The sequence below is a fragment of the Ceratotherium simum genome, chromosome 12 (assembly GCF_057802395.1).
Source record: "Ceratotherium simum simum isolate JZ-2026a chromosome 12, ASM5780239v1, whole genome shotgun sequence".
Classification (NCBI taxonomy): domain Eukaryota; kingdom Metazoa; phylum Chordata; class Mammalia; order Perissodactyla; family Rhinocerotidae; genus Ceratotherium; species Ceratotherium simum.
The window spans coordinates 9296887-9313692 of record NC_141911.1 but is presented as its reverse complement, the minus strand read 5'-3'; the positions used below and the strand labels follow the sequence as shown (position 1 = coordinate 9313692).

Sequence of the window (16806 nt, the reverse complement as noted above, 5' to 3'; positions counted from 1 at the left end):
TGTAAAACTTGACAAGCTAATAAAGATCTAGAATATTGACAGTGATCTTTAAAAAGAAAAACAAAGTTAGGAGGAATTATACTTTCTGATTTCAAGACTTACTATAAGTCTACAATAACTTACAGTTTTGTATTGGTATAAAGATAGACATAAAGACCAATGGAACACGGTAGGGAGCCCAGAAATAGTCCCACATATACATATTCAATTGATTTTTGACAAAGGTGCGAATGTAATTGAATGGGAAAAGACTAGTCTCTTGACCACTGCAGACTATTTCAACAAATGATGCTCCAACAATTGGACATCCATATGGGAAAAAAATATGTCTTGACCTTTACCTCACACACATACAAAAACTAACTTGAATTGGTCAGAAACCTAAATGTATGAACTGAAACTATAAAACTTTTAGAAGAAAACATAAGCAAGTCTTTGAGACTTCATTTAGGCAAATTTTCGTAGGACACAAAGAGCATGAATCATAAAGGAAAAAAATGATAAATATAATTTCATCAAAATTAAAAACATTTGCTCTTTGAAAGACAATATTACGAAAAAGAAACTGCAAGCCTCAGACTAGGGTATCTGTATATCCACATATTTAAGGACTTGTACCCAGAATATACGTAGAACTCTTGTAATCAACAATAAGGCAAACAACCTGATTAAAAAACAATGGGCAAAAGATGTGACAGACATTTCACCTAAGAAGATACACAAATAGCAAATGAGCATCTGAAAAGATGCTCAACATAATTAGTCATTAGAAAAATGCAAAATAAAGCTAGAGGGTGATTCCATTACATAGGCACTAGAACAGCTAAACTTAAGAGAAGCACAAATACTAAGCGCTAAAAAGAATGCAAAGCAGCCGGAAATCTCACACATTGCTGGTGGGAATGCAAAATGGTATAGCCACTTTGGAAAACAGTGTGGCAGTTTCTTAAAAAGTTAAACATACACTAAATAATTACCCCACAATTCCATTCCTATGTATGAGAAATGAAAAATGTCCACACAAGGGCCGGCCCCATGGCTTGGCGGTTGAGTGCGCACGCTCCGCTCCTGGCAGCCCGGGTTCGGGTCCTGGGCGCGCACCGACGCACCGCTTCTCCAGCCACGCTGAGGCCGCGTCCCACATGCAGCAACTAGAAGGATGTGCAGCTGTGACATACAACTATCTACTGGGGCTTTGGGGGGAAAATAAATAAAATCTTTAAAAAAAAAAGAAAAATGTCCACACAAAAACCTGTAGACAAATATTCATAGCAGCTTAATTCATAATAGCCAAAACCTGGAAACAACTCAAATGTCCATCAACTGATTAACAGATAAATGAATTTTGTTATATCCACTCACTGGTCTAGTATTCAGCATTTAAAACTTACAAACTACTGATACATGTAACAACGAATCAATGAATCTCAAAAGTATCATGTTAAGTGAAAGAAGTCAGACACAAAAAGGCATGCATTGTATGATTCTGGTCACATGACATTTTAGAAAATGCAAAACTATACTGACAAAATGCAGATCAGTGGTTGCCAGGGACTTACAGTGGGGATAGGCATTTCACTGCAAAGGGGCATGAGAGAACTTGCTGAAATACTGAAAGTGTTCTATATCTTGATTTTGGTAATGATTATACCACTGTATAAATTTGGTACAACTCAGAGAACTCTACTCTTATGCTAATTTTATCTCAATAAAAGTGACTAAAAACAAAGAAAAAAATACATTTCCCCTGCATACCTGAAGTTTATTTTGTGAGGATCAAATGATATAGTCAAATTTAGCTGAAGTTGACATATGCTGATATTAAAAGCTTTCTTAAAGGCCCTAAGAATTTGAATAATTATTTCAAAATTTTCTAGACCTCTCAGATATTAAGGCCCTCAAGCTTGGTTAGTTTAGTCAGTTTAAGCTTCAGCTTCTCACCTAACTAAAGTCAGTAACTACACATTACTAAATCTAGTACAACTTCTGACAGAGCAAATTATGTTCAGCAACTGATGTCAAATTCTTTGATTTAAGATCCATCCGTGAGGAAACTTCAAGAGTTAACAGGATAATTCCTTAATGCATAAAAGACTACATCTATAGTTTACAAAGAATGGTATTTATTCTCTTCAGAGCTGCCTTCTGCAGCAAGTTATTTAAAATATTGCCTGATGACTCACATGGACTACAGCTAAACTTTAGGTTTTGCTATTTTATCAGACACAGATAACTTCTGACTTTCTTACTAGGGTTATTACTTCTCCTTTCTGTCATTTATCCCTATTGGTTTTTCTTTAATATAAGGAAAATTAACTTATGCTAGGTAAGAAATATTTCATAAAACTGTTGAAGGAATATTACACCTTAAGCAAAGATTTTTCTCCACAATCTTAGGAAACAAGAATTGGGGAGAAACAAAAATGAAAATTATCAACTACTGTGCCTAACCTTTCAAAGTCACTTTTGTCAAAGCTTATGGTGAATAAAAATTCTTTAAATGTAGTTTCAACTTTAAATACAGGTGGAAGAGACATCTTGTTTTTTACTTGAAAACCAACCTTCATAACTTTAACACTAAAAATGTACAGCCCTACAGATTGCATTTGAGATGATGAAAGTCCTACAATGAATTTCAAGAATTGTAGAAAACTGATTTTTTTTAACAACAAAAAGTATCCTCTGAAATTGTTTTCACTCCAGTTTTTCACTTAACCATTACCAAAGTGAGAAAATATGAGTATTCATATAGAGGCTGAATTTTTTCCTATGAAAAAAAAAGTAGTCTTATGTGTTGTGTTTACAAGAAAACAGTTTGCCAACAAACTGCAGAAGATAGAAGAAAATGAGATAAAAAGAATTTTTTGAACCAAGGACAACATCTGTTCTTATTCTCCAGAGGCTGCAAGACAAGAAAAGAATTCTAAAATACACTCTGCAAAAACATTTATGTTGTTGGTAATTGAAGTCCATTCAAAGATTTGAAAAGAAGTGCTCTCCTAACAGAAACAAAAACTCTAAACCTTTTCAACTTGGAGACAGAAATTACATCTCACATGTAGAAATCTACCCATTTTGTAGATAGATAATAGCCTTCAAATTGGAGATCTACATAAAACTAGTAAAATTCATTAGACAGAAATTGATAAAATCTTGTTAAATGAGCATGATAATTTTATTTTGTTCTATTATAATACAATTCCACAGTCTGTGATTTATGCCCTATAAACGTTGCTTTTCTAATGTACATATAAATTCTACTTGTTTATAGTAACTTTATTCATAATTCCCAAAACTTGGAAGCAACCAAGATGTCTTTCAGTAGGTGAATGGATAAATAAACTGTGGGATATCCAGACAATGGTATATTATTTAGCGTTAAAAACAAATGAGCCAACGAGCCATGAAAAAACATTAAGAAACATTAAATGCATATTATTAAGTGAAAGAAGCCAACCTGAAAAGGCTACAATACTGTATGATAACATTCGAGAAAAGGCAAAACTATGGAGATAAAAAGATCACTGGTAGCCAAGGGCTGGGGGGAGGGAGGGATGAATAGGTGGAGCACAGAGGATTTTTAGGCAGTGAAACTATAACATCATCTTACGATACTGTAACAGTGGATACTTATTATACATTTTTCAAAACCCCATAGAACGTACAAAACCATTTAAACCTAATGTCAACTATGGATTTTGAGTGATAATAATGTGTCAACACAGGTTTACAGATTATCACAAACGTACCCCTCTGGTGCTAGATGCTGATAGTAGGGGAGGCTGTGCATATGTGGGGGGCGGGAAGTATATGAGAAATTTCTGTACTTTCCACTCTCTTTTGCTGTGAACCTAAAACTGCTCTAAAAAATGAAGCCTATTTTTAAACAGGTATATTGACACTTTAGTTGGTTTTTAATATCTGGTCTGAAGTTCTCTGTTGAGGGAGAGGATCAATTTTACCCACCTTTGTAAAGACATTATTACAATTAAACTGAATACGTAGTGTTTTTATCCTTCATTTTAAAGATAAATAAAACAAGGAAAGTGATTTGAGGATAGCTGAAACATTTCTAAAACTGGTTCAGAGCTTCTCTTTTTACAGAAATTCTTACATTTTGGGAATGAGAGTCACTAGATATGGGTAAGATACACACTGGTTAAATGCACTTAGTTTAAAAATAGAATAGAATTTGACAACTAGAAAAAATACTTGGAAAATATTTGATCAAAGCCCCTCATCTTATAAATAAGGAAACTGAGGCTCAGAGAAGCTCCATGATTCACTCCAGGTCACAAGGCTATGTAATGACAGAAGGATAAGAACTTTGGTATTCTAAAGCTTAACAGTTGCTTTTCCACTATACTACTACTATTTAAGAAAACAAAATTTTGATTAATTTCTTAAAATTCAGAGATGATAATTTTTTTCTTATTTATTTTTAAGCGGACATGAATCCAATTAGTATATTTGTTCACCGGCTAAACATTCACTCAAGCTCTGCCCATTTACTTATTTATTCTGCTCACCTGATTTGTCCCAGAGGTAATTTATAACGAAAATCATGTTTTAAGAATTCTAACAGCCAAAGAAAATGTCTTACCCAGAGAGTGAATATAAAACACATGTGTTTATCCCTAAAGCAAAGGCTATGCTCCCCACCCTACCATTGTTAGGGAGAATTTAGAATCTTGCTTGACCTCTTACAGAGGTAAAAATCTACCCTTGGTGGGAGCAGCTGTGATACTATGAAAGAAGCTACAAATAACATGCTTGGAAATTCAGCAGGCACTGTTATTATATCCTGTTTATACTGTTATTTTTCCTATCAGTAGGATATTATTTATACAGACCCCACCCATGAACTTCTTGTTTATCTTATTATAGAAATCCTCGGAATCTATAAAAAGAAGCCTGTATTTGTTTCTGGAACAAGCACATGTGTTATAATTTTGCACCTCACTACACTTTTTTATTTAGCATTTTCTTTTGTTATGCACTACTTGTTCTCATTTTTATCTCAAGGTTGATTTATTTCATTATTTCACATATTAGAGTTGATCTTTGATTTTAAGAGACTCCCTTACGGGACAGAGATTCCGGAGCACCATATCCTAAACTTTACTTTGGGGTAGATTTCATCAGACAGATATTCTTCTAAGATATACTTGACTAATTTATTTAAAGACAGAAAAATGTGCCTATATACTGATCAGGTACCCCAGTGAGTGAGCCCTGGATGCCTAGAAGGCTTCCTACTCAGGCTAGTCTATCCCAGGTGGGCCAAGTAGGAGGGCCAGACTTTATACTGGTTCTAACTCACTCACTATTCTCTAGCTGTATCTCTTTTCTGAAATGAAAAGCCCTGCCCCTGAGTTTAGCTTGATGGCTAGATGGGCTAGGTGAAAGTGTAACATGATAATACATAAGAAATACACAAATTCAGTAAGTTTACCAATGGGACAATGAACCAATCTGGTTATAAATCATCCTCATTTCCATGTTTATGTAAATAACTGAATTAAAGTAGATAAAAGAAAAATGCGAGTTCCTTAAGGGTAGAAATTCATGCAGCAATTATTCATGAGCAAATAAATAATTATTTCTGGAGAGGGAACATCACTGGACAAAGTCACATGGGATTAATTTTCACATGTATAGCTTGTGTTACCTTCACCAATACTCCCTTCACCCTACAAGGCAGCACTACAAGGTAGCTAGGTAAACATGAAATCCTCAGAAAGAGCTGCTTTTAAAGAACATTACTCTAAAAAGCATAACTGAAATGAGCTTTAGTACCTCAGGGTGGTGAACTAAGTTAGTTAATTTCAGAAAAAAGAGAGGTCTACATGGGCTAAAGTGATCAAAGAAGTCAGAATGAGTATGTTAACTGAGGTAATCTTGATAAACAGGAATTTATAAAAGGCTGAGGTGAAGAGGTAAAAGGCATCCCAGGTACAACCAACGATTTCTAAGCATCCAAGTGAGCGGAAAGAGCGACTAGCTGAATTCAGACAGGGAGTATATTGAATAGTAGATGGCAACAAAAAGAAGGTTGGAGTCAGATTATAAGGAGTTTCATTTTTCAGACCACAGAGAACCATCAAAGATATAAGAACATGGGAAAATGAACCCAAGCTTTTGCACTAGGAATGAAGAGGAGGAAGAATAAGTTGGGTTAAGACTGAAATGGGGGAAGAAGTTTTTAACAGTACCAAATCCTATGATTATAGTAGCAAAAGAAAGGTCCGTGTGATATAATAGATAATAAATGTGTAAAAATATTTTCCACTCTGCTTTCAAAAACAGGAGATGGCATCATGATGACTATTACCAAGTGGGGCCACGTTAAACAACCCCAGTCCATTGCAGTTAATGTCAGGAAAGTCTACCAGTCTCCTAGAACAGTACTTCTCAAACCCAAATCACCTGGGGATCTGGTTAAAATGTAAATTCTGTTTCAGTAGGTTTAGGGTGGTACTCTGTATCTTTACATTTCTAACAAGTTCCCCACACTGTTGTTCCATGGACTACATTTTGAGTAGCAAGATTCTAAAACATCTTTCAGTTTCTCTTTCCAAAAGGGCAATATTTGATATACTATATTTAATCCATCATGGTATATCTAAATGCTTTTAGATATGCCTAAGAAATTCCTTTTAAAGGTATTCTATTATAATTTGCATCAATGTCAGATGGGTTTCAAAAGCTACTGTTTTAAAAGTCCAAGATGATTCAAGATTCAGGGTATTCAAGATAGAAATATTTTCACCTAGACAAAGTCAACTTTATAATGCTGTTTTATAACACTATAATTTTGCCATTTTTTTCAGGCTGGCAAACTAGAAGATACCATTGCTTCTAATCTTGGGGGCTGAAGTAAAAGCCCTGAAAGACAACACTCCATCTTTTAATAGTGCACAACAGTGGGTTTTGGTAAAATCCACTTAACTTGCCCTTAAGTGCCCTTAGCACCATACCTTAATCCTCGAAGATAAAGGTAACAATTTATTTTAAATATCCTATTGAAAAACACCTGAGGATTACAAAAATTAAATTCACACACCTTCCTTCTGTTTAAGATTTCTATAGGATATGCCTTTAATTAAGGTCTTTTACCATGAACAGAGTTGCCAATTTATAAAAATATATTACCAGTGTTATATATTACATACACACGTACTAAGATTGGCTGACCTTAGATTCTTGGGATGAAATTTAAGACTTCTGAAATCTCAAGTTTCATTTTTAACCAAATTAACGGTCAATAACAACCTTTTAGGTAAATAAGCTTCTATGTGTATCAATGTCTAGGCAACAGAAGTAATATTTTAAAATTGGAAGGTACTGTTGAAGATCAGATCCAACAGTTTCATTGTAGAGGTAAGAAACTGAGGCACAGAGGCTAAAAAGCCCCGAGTCACATAGCTGCTAGTGCATGTTAAAAAAAAGGAAGGGGGAGGAACAAATTAATTTTCATATCTATCAATGTACAATGTACAATGATGTATAAACTACAAAATGTAGTTTCTGATTCCTCTAGTGACTAATGCATAGTTGATTTTATTGAGGTCTTATAAATCATTGATATCCAACAAAGGAAGACTAAATACCAACAAAGGAAAGACATGTTACCCCATGATTTAAGAACTTCATAAAAATGCAATCTGAATAGAGAATGACACATATACACCACATACTCGGGATGGGGCTGTGGTGGGGTGGGTAATGGGATGGGATATAAAGAACAAAGAGAAGACAATGGTAACTTATCTTCTCAGTAATAGTTTGAGGAAAGCTTGCACATACAGAAAAGTGGTTAAAAAACATAATTTCTTTTACTCTCATGAATCATTTTTTATTGGGGATTAGATGTGGAGGACTGCAAAGCTTTTAAAAAGATGAAATGTAGACAGCAGTTGGATGTGCATGTGTCATAAGTTCTGTCACAATTAAAAGAAAACCAGAGAACCCTTTATAGCCATAAAATAATGAATTTTGTGCTTATTACAAATGCTATAAAATTTACTAGCACAAGTAAAAAAATAAAATCACTGGAGAAATTCCATGATATTGGAGACAATGGGCTTTAAATCACAGGCATACATTATTATGCCTAAGTTGACAGATCTGCACTGCAATGCAGAAATGCAAGCAATATTCCAACATCTGCACCAGAAGGCAGAGACTAGACATGATTCCAGAATAAAGGGCTCTTCAGCTCTTACCTGTTACCTGTGCAACAACTGCTTGGGAAATCCTCCGATTGGCAAGAAAGGCTTTGATTTCCTCTTTTATCACACTGCTGTCCCTCCTAACAAAAACAGAAGACAAGACCAACAATGTATGTTGAAGGTAGAAATCCTCATCTTTGCTAAGAAAGGTGAAGCAAAGAGGTGGGGAGAACATAGAAAGAAAGGACACAAAAATAAAGGTAAACAGACCAGGCTTGTGTGAAAATATGAAATTAAAACAAACCAAGAAACACCAAATATTCAAGTCCTAAAACATCACACCATCAGACAGACGCTTTAGTGAATGCCATAGTAGATATAAGTCTCATACCAGAGGATGGTTAATCACATGCTGTGTATAATTCACATTAGGAACAAGGTTGCCATATGGTATATACAAAGTTTCATTACTGGGGAATGAATATATCTTATACAGACAAATCCTAGAAAAATAAAAAGCAACAACGACAAAAATCAGTTGTGAGTAGATTTTGGTTTGCATGTTAACTATGCAACTGCATAAATAATGTTCAGTTCATTTTAAAACCTTTGTTAAAGGAATAGAAATCATCATTCTCACAAATGCTAAAATATTAGCCATTTTAAGAAAGGTTTTGCCTTTTAATTTGCCTTCTTTTTCCTGTATAAACCAAAAAAATTTTAAGTGAGATGGGTTGAATATAAACTTTTAATATAAAAAGGCATTTATTAATTTTACATTACATGTAATAAACAGTATACTTTAAATTATATTCTGTGTCCTTGGGATTATATATTATAGACCTAATATTTCCTCCACTAAGATGCCTTATAAATTGTTACTTATTTAAAAATTCAACAAATTCTCAAAAGACTAAACATTCACTAGAATGACAATGAATGGCAAGTCTTCTATTCCTCCACCAGAACAAATAGAATGCTTAAGTAAAAATTATACTTAAACCCTTAAAACTGACCAATTTCTCTGTGAAAGCTTTATGTCCAAAAGGATTACATAAATAGAGCACTGATTTTTGTTCAAGCTCAAAAGAAACACAGAATAGTGGTAATTTATAATCTAATAATACCAGGATCAGCAAACCATGGCCCAAATCTGGCCTCCAACCTGTTTTTATACAACCTATGAGCTGAGAACAGTTCTCACAGATGAACATTTGCAGTCAATTTGATAACAGAGAACACTAACTTTGAACATGAAGTAAACAAAATATTATCTCCTTCCCCCCCTGAAAATTCCATTCTTCTCATTAGTAGGCCTGTATTTTTAAAATTATACTCAATTTTATTATTCTATATTTCATTTTGTCAATAAAAATTTGTGACCATTTGTTTGCTCTCTTGTATGCAACTATCTATATTATATCCTCAACTTTGCCTCTTGGCCACAAAGTCTAAAAGGTTTACCATCTAGCCCTCTACAGAAAAAGTTTACTGACCCCCAATCTGAGACAAAGGGATCATGAAATCTTCACAAATCGTTTTGTGAATGAACCACAAACTCCTTATGGGAGCTCAAGTCTCTCTAAAGATTATCTGGATCAATGAAAGAAAAGTTTCCCATCCAAAAAGAATCAGTTTTGATTTAACTTAGAGCAGATATTTTATTAGCCCCTTGCTGAGGAGGGGCCATACACGCTGTTGGTGGAGTCTAGGCTCCCTTTCAGGAACTCTGGAAAAAAGCAGAGAAGTGAAGGAAGAGACTGGTCCTGATCTACTGGTCGGAAATACTAATCAAAAAGATTCCTAAAGGAAGAAAATAGCTACCTAATTTAATATTTAAAATTTCTCATACTGATCTAGATTCTGATATAGACACTGGCTAGATTCCTTCCAAAATGCTTGTTTACATTTGATATATTTCTTTGAAAAATATGCATTCTCATTTTATTTTTAAAATTGTGTATCTGAAAGAAAAAGGCACAAATAAATACATTTTAAAGTCAAACAAAATAACAAACTGCTGAGTAAAATACAGGTAATGTAGACCAAGCAGCTCTCAAATATCCATCAATAATCAGTTGAGCAAGAGAGAACTGCAGCAGTATCCATTTCAATTGCGTTATGTAAATAAAACAACCAAATCATTTGGTTTCTGACACAGCTGCAAAATTAATCTGAAAAAATTTAAATAAAGCATTGCATTCAATGTATAGAATGTCCTTCTAGGAAATTGAAAACTGAGTTTAAGAGAATATTTTTTAAGGTTAAATAAAAAATTATGTGCTTTTTGTGGAGAAAATGATTAAACAGTATTTTCTTTTTTTTTTTTTTTAATTTTATTTATTTATTTTTTTCCCCCAAAGCCCCAGTAGATAGTTGTATGTCATAGCTGCACATCCTTCTAGTTGCTGTATGTGGGACGCGGCCTCAGCATGGCTGGAGAAGCGGTGCGTCGGTGCGCGGCCGGGATCCGAACCCAGGCCGCCAGCAGCGGAGCGCGTGCACTTAACCGCTAAGCCACAGGGCCGGCCCAGTATTTTCTTGATTACTGATTTAAATTAGAATTTAAATCAATTTATTTTAAATCACATTCACTTAAAAGTAGACACTAAATCATAAAGAAGAGATAACACTCAATTATTGCCATAGCAAATATCCAGTTTGTGAATTATTCACAGCCTTGCAGTATGATATTATCAAGGACTGCAGCAAGACAGAAAGAACTTCAAAAAGTCTGCAAAATAGCAGCAGTTCAGTGAGCCTCTCATAGGCTATATTTTTATATGTGTGGCATGGTACTCACCATGAATTAAAATAAAAATAAAAACCTCTTTACTCAACTACTTTACCAGAGAGAAGCTGTTTCAAACTGAAGAAAAACATAAGACTTAAAATATAAGGGTGTGCTTGGGCAAGTCACTTAATAAAGCTGGACTCTGGTTTCATCATCTGGTAAAATGAGAACATGAATACTCCCATCATAGACTTTTAAAATTTCTCTCCAACCACTGAACTTAAATTTAAATGAAATTTAATATTAAATGTGTGTGTATAAGTGTGTGTATAATACATAAAATAAAAAATTCTTCAATGTAAAAAGTTTTGAAACTGTAAAAGCATTACATAAACAATGACTATTATTTTATAAAATCCCAGAAAGAATCCCAGGAAAAGAAGAAACAAATGATCTGCTATAACTATACAAGATTGAAGTAAACATCTGTATCAGGTACTTCAAGGCAACATGGAAACATTTCTATAGTTAATTTAGATACAAGCAGTGATGTGTCATTTAGTTGGTTTCACTAGGTACTTTAAAAACAGTAACAGCATTCAACTTTCACTGTACCCAATTCTCTTTATGTATTTCAAAGGCTTCCATTCTGAGTTAACTTTGTTCTTTAAACTTTCACATATTCCCCTTCATTCAGCTTTCTTTAACAACTGGCCTCTCCTATTGTCCACATTGTACCCTGTGAAATCACCAGCTTCTTGGTGTGAAAACTCCTTCGTTTACTCCAAATCTAATTCTCTCATCTTCTCACTTTCTCTCTCCATCTGAAATTTGACATCCTCTTTAAAGAGAATGAATCCCTTTTTCCTCCCTTCTTTTACAAAATCTCACACTCACAACTTCTACTCCTCAAGTCTTATGTAATTAAAGTGAAGCGTAGGCTGATCTTTTTTGATTCCACAGCTTACTTCCAAGATAAGCTACCACTCTATTTGCATCCAACCACTTAAAGTCCACGTCATCTCTTCCTATTACCTTTTCCAAATCACAGCCATGCTAGATTCATCTATCTGGGTGACTTCCACACGAGGATAAAATTCTTCCTTTCCACCCTCCATTGCCCTTATTTTTATAACTTACTAAACTTTCCATTTTTACCTACAGACCTTTCTTAGTATCTGGATGAATTAATCAGTAATGCCTCTTTGTGGAATCACTCTTTTGTAAGACACAATTTAATTGTCATCTATTCAGAGAAGTTCTCCCTGATCCTCAGAGCTAAAAAGGATCTTTTCTTCTAATAGCTAACTTTACCATTTCAATTATATCACTCACATGCTAATACATTACATGTTATTCTGTATTACAGTTGTTCTTGATCTGGTCTTATCTCTCCTACTAGCCTGTAAAGTCCTTTAGCACAAAGATTTTGTCTTATTCATCATAGGGACTGCATATAATAGAGCTTAATTTGTTCAATGAATGAACAAATCTGTAGTTGAAAGATAAAAGGTTGTAAAATGGAAAACTTGATCTAGATAATTTATAAAACAGCTCTAAAAACTTAATCTCAAATATGTTTAAGCTTCCGCAATCAGAATGGAAAACAGTTCTTTATGCTAGCTTGAAATAGCAATGCTTCCTTTTCTGGAACGCAGGATATTAAAGATTGCATGTTTAAAAGTGGTATGCTTTTAAGATCTTCTCTATTCTCTTAGTTGATATACACTACACAGTCTTTAGGACCTCTTAAAGGTAAGCCATCGATCTCAAAAACTTTCAGAGATGGAGCAATACCTACCAAGACAGACTATTTCACAGGTGGAAAAATGTAATTACATATACATTCTTTCACGTTTGAATAAAAACTTGCTCCCTTTAATGTCTACCCAGGAAGATAAAGCATAATTTAAAATGTTAAAAGATAACTTTAAAAGAAAAGTTACTCTCTACGTATAAATAACCTGGTAACTGATTACTATGACCTATAGAACACAAATACCCTTCCTACACAAGTAAATAACCTATTGTTAGGCATATAGATAACCAACTCAGAGGAAAGTCTCAGAATCTTGTATAGGGGCCGGCCCCGTGGCTTAGCGGTTAAGTGCGCGCGCTCTGATGCTGGCGGCCCGGGTTTGGATCCCGGGAGCGCCCCGAGGCACCACTTCTCCGTCCAACGCGAGGCCGGGTCCTACGTACGGCAGCTGGAGGGATGTGAACCTATGACGTACAGCTATCTACTGGGGCTTTGGGGGGAAAAAACTGAATAAATAAAATCTTTAAAAAAAAAAAAAAAAAAAAAAAAAGAATCTTGTATAAAATACTAACACTCATAAAATTTAGTACATGAGTAGTTAAGAATAACATCTTTAATATATGGCATTATTTACTAATTCTAATAAGCCTCATTTCAGTTGTTATTTTACAATATATACACAACTAAATAAATACTTTAATAGATGTATGCTACTATATTAGCAGATGTACATATATACCTACATACAAATATATATGTTAATAGATGCATTTTAAAAATATTAATATGTAAAATGGGTCTTCATTCTAGCTCTTGGCTTTCAAGTCCTTCCTAAAATGTTATATTCAACCATTTGTTGAGAATTCACATTCTAGTTTCCCTTTCTTTTCTTTTTTTCCACCCTGATCAATTAAAAAATGGAAAAAGTAGCAGTTACTTTCTTTCTGATTCTTTCTTAACAAGTTGATCAGGTGTATAGTTACAACCTAATCAAGTCTGACCAAAAAAAAAAAAACCTCTCCTTTGTGTACCCTGACATTGTTAGGAGCTACGTTTGTGGACTCAGTGCATTATGAGATTTGAAAAATATATCTTATGGTTGAGCGCGCTGGGAGGTTGGGGAACATGAGCATGCAAGATGTGAATTACATATGATATACATAGAAAAGAAGGCAAGAAGGCATTCAGGTACCCATTTTCCCCAACTAGAGATTACCAAATCCAACCCACAGTAACATCACCATAGTGCTGAGTGATCAGCAAGGGCAGTACAGCTCTACATGGACAAAGGATACTCAGAAAGATCCACTGCTCAAAAATTTCTCCTAACAGTCTACCAAATAAAAATTCATTTGGTTAGTAAGTGATTGATTTGAAGTGGCAAATATCATGTTGGGGGCAAAAGATAAGCCCATTAACGCATTCACACTTTGTCTTGAGTTACATTAACCACCATTCCTAAAATCTGATTGAAATCTACAGACATGAAAATTTATTTACAGAGGCAACAGATACCAGCGACACATCGGTAATAAAGACATGGGTTAGAATTCAAGCTCTGCCACTTAATATGTAAAGTTTTCTTGGGCCAATTATTTAATTTTTGTGAATCTCAATTTCTCTACTCCACCTCACATACAGCATGGTTGTAATGATTAAAAGTGAGAGCAGTCATGCAGTAAACTTCTCCCTCCGATCCAAGAATTGTTACTATCTGCAAACTTGAGAAAAATGAGAGGTGTGCACAAAGGAGGAGTGCAGGTGTGGGTGAGGGCACAATGGTAGAGGACCACAGAGAGCCAGAAGGTTCAATGAGACCCCTAGATGATTAGAGGACACCAAGATAGCAGTTATGAGACAGAAGCAGAGAAAAGGAAGAAGACAAACTGTCCTATGTAACAAGTGGCAGTATGTAAATGAAATACTGATAACAATATATAAACATGTATACATTTAATGATGAAACTTGAATGTGTGTAACTGTGAGATTTAACTACAAATCCTAGTCATTGCTAAATAGGTTTTCCGTTTATTTCAAGAACACAGTTGAATTATATCATTATGACAACTTAAGAGTTAATAGATAAGTTTTCAGATCCTTATAGTCAAGTTTTAGACCCTGGCCAATCTTCCAAGCCTTTTGTTTTCAAAAAGAAAGTTTTCCCAAACTTCTTGTTAGTCTAATACATGTTTGGGAATTAACTGTTATGTTAAAAAGCATATTAAAACTGATTAGCGACAGCAACAACAAAAAAACAAGCTAGCATACTAACAAACAAATTTTTGTTGATATCCTCTCTACTCAAGATAATTAAAACCCAACCTTGTTATATTTCATTGACTGAATTCAATGACTGAAGTAACTTCTATTTGCCCAAATGGTTCTCCCTCTTAATCATGACAATGATGTATATGTTAAATTCGAAAGGAACATCTGAACTTTGGCCAGCTGCTTTAACAAGTGAAAATGAATTCAAAGCCAAATTGATCTCTTATATTTTTAAGTTTTAAAAGCTTAAATAACAAGGTCTTGTGGCTGCTCTATGAAACTATTCATTACAGGAATTACATTGGAATCTAGATACAATAGTCCATTTAGCCTACAATTCCACATAAGGCAGTTCTACCCTAAAAATAATTTCAGGACAGTTTGTTTAAAAGATATCTCACCATTGTGGTACTATAGGATAGATCTACCATATGGCAATATTAAGTCACCATTATACTATCTTCAAGTGTTAAAATCTTCAGGAAGAAATATAACTCATAATTACAGGATTTAGTTCTATTTCTGACAAATTCCTGCTACAGCTTCTTTCATTACTTACTGTAACTAATCTATCTGTAGGCTCTCCTACTACAGTAGTGATAATCTACTGAAAACAATGCTTTCATCATCTCTTTTCCTACAGACCTGAAAAACTCCTTAATTCCAACCAAATTAAACGTAAACTATTTGTATGGAACTCAGATCTTCCAAAACCTATACTGCCTCCTAATATACTATTCTTACTACCATAGTCTAGCCCATCTGCAATCTTTATAAGACTAAACATGCCTTGCCTCTTCTACCTTTTACTATTCCCTTAACTTTAAATAAAGTTCCTATATTTCAAAACAGAGCCTATCCTTTAAGGTTTAGCTCAAATTCATCCATTCACTTAACATACTAAGCCCTTACCATGTGCCAAGGACACTTCCAGATCCTGGAGAGACAGCAGTCGAAAACACATGGTTGCTGCCCTCAAAGTGTCCCAGGTCGTGTGAAGCCTTTCCTAATTACCTCTGTTGAAAGTGGACTTCTTCTTTTCTCAGTGTTTAAAACTCTAAGTGCTTACACTTATCTCGTAGTAGATAACATTTAAAAAATAATATATATATGTATACATATATATGGCATCTATTGCTAAAATTAGAATTTTAGCTTCTTAGGAGTAGAAACCACATCTATTTTTCTTCCTAAGAACATTACTTTTTTTTTTTTTTGTGAGGAAGATTAGCCCTGAGCTAACATCCGCTGCCAATCCTCCTCTTTTTGCTGAGGAAGATTGGCCCTGGGCTAACATCTGTGCCCATCTTCCTCTACTTTACATGTGACACTGCCACAGCATGGCTTGACAAGCGGTGCATCGGTCTGCGCCCAGGATCCGAACCTGCAAACCCAGGGCTGCAAAAGCGGAGCACATGAACCTAACCGCTACGCCACCGGGCCGGCCCTAGAACATTACTTTTTATATAACAGTTGCTCAAAATTATTTTGTTGATTGGTATGATGGAGGGAAAATTAAGAATGCACATAATATATATCATGACAAAATCATCTTATCCCTCAGAAAAAGTACTTACAACAGATTTAAGGATTAGAACATATCTGTTAATTCAGAAAATTCAGATGTTAGCAATTAGAGTCATAAAGAGAAGGCTAACCTTTGCTTTGACAAACAGAGAGAATGGAAAAGGCTTATTAAGCAGCAAAGAGAAAGGGCTGAAGTAGAGAAGAGAACATTTGAATTAAAAACATAAAATTTGAAATTTTTTTCTTTCATCTCCAAAGAGAGGAGGGAGAAATGACAGTTTTTATAGGTAAGTAGCTGAAATACAGCTTATTATTCAAAACAAATCTAAGAATATAGACATTC

The 16806-nt window shown here is 34.5% G+C and overlaps 1 protein-coding gene across 9 annotated transcripts in view; it reads right to left on the bottom strand.

Moving 5' to 3' along the window:
- The window catches only part of HMBOX1 (homeobox containing 1), a 184621-nt gene that overhangs the window by 87309 nt on the left and 80506 nt on the right, over positions 1 to 16806 (bottom strand). For all 9 annotated transcript variants that reach the window (XM_014789900.2, XM_014789901.2, XM_014789899.2 and 6 more), the window contains exon 5: positions 8229 to 8314. In XM_014789900.2, coding sequence (XP_014645386.1) covers positions 8229 to 8314 — 86 coding nt within the window. The remainder of the gene's footprint in view (positions 1 to 8228; positions 8315 to 16806) is intronic.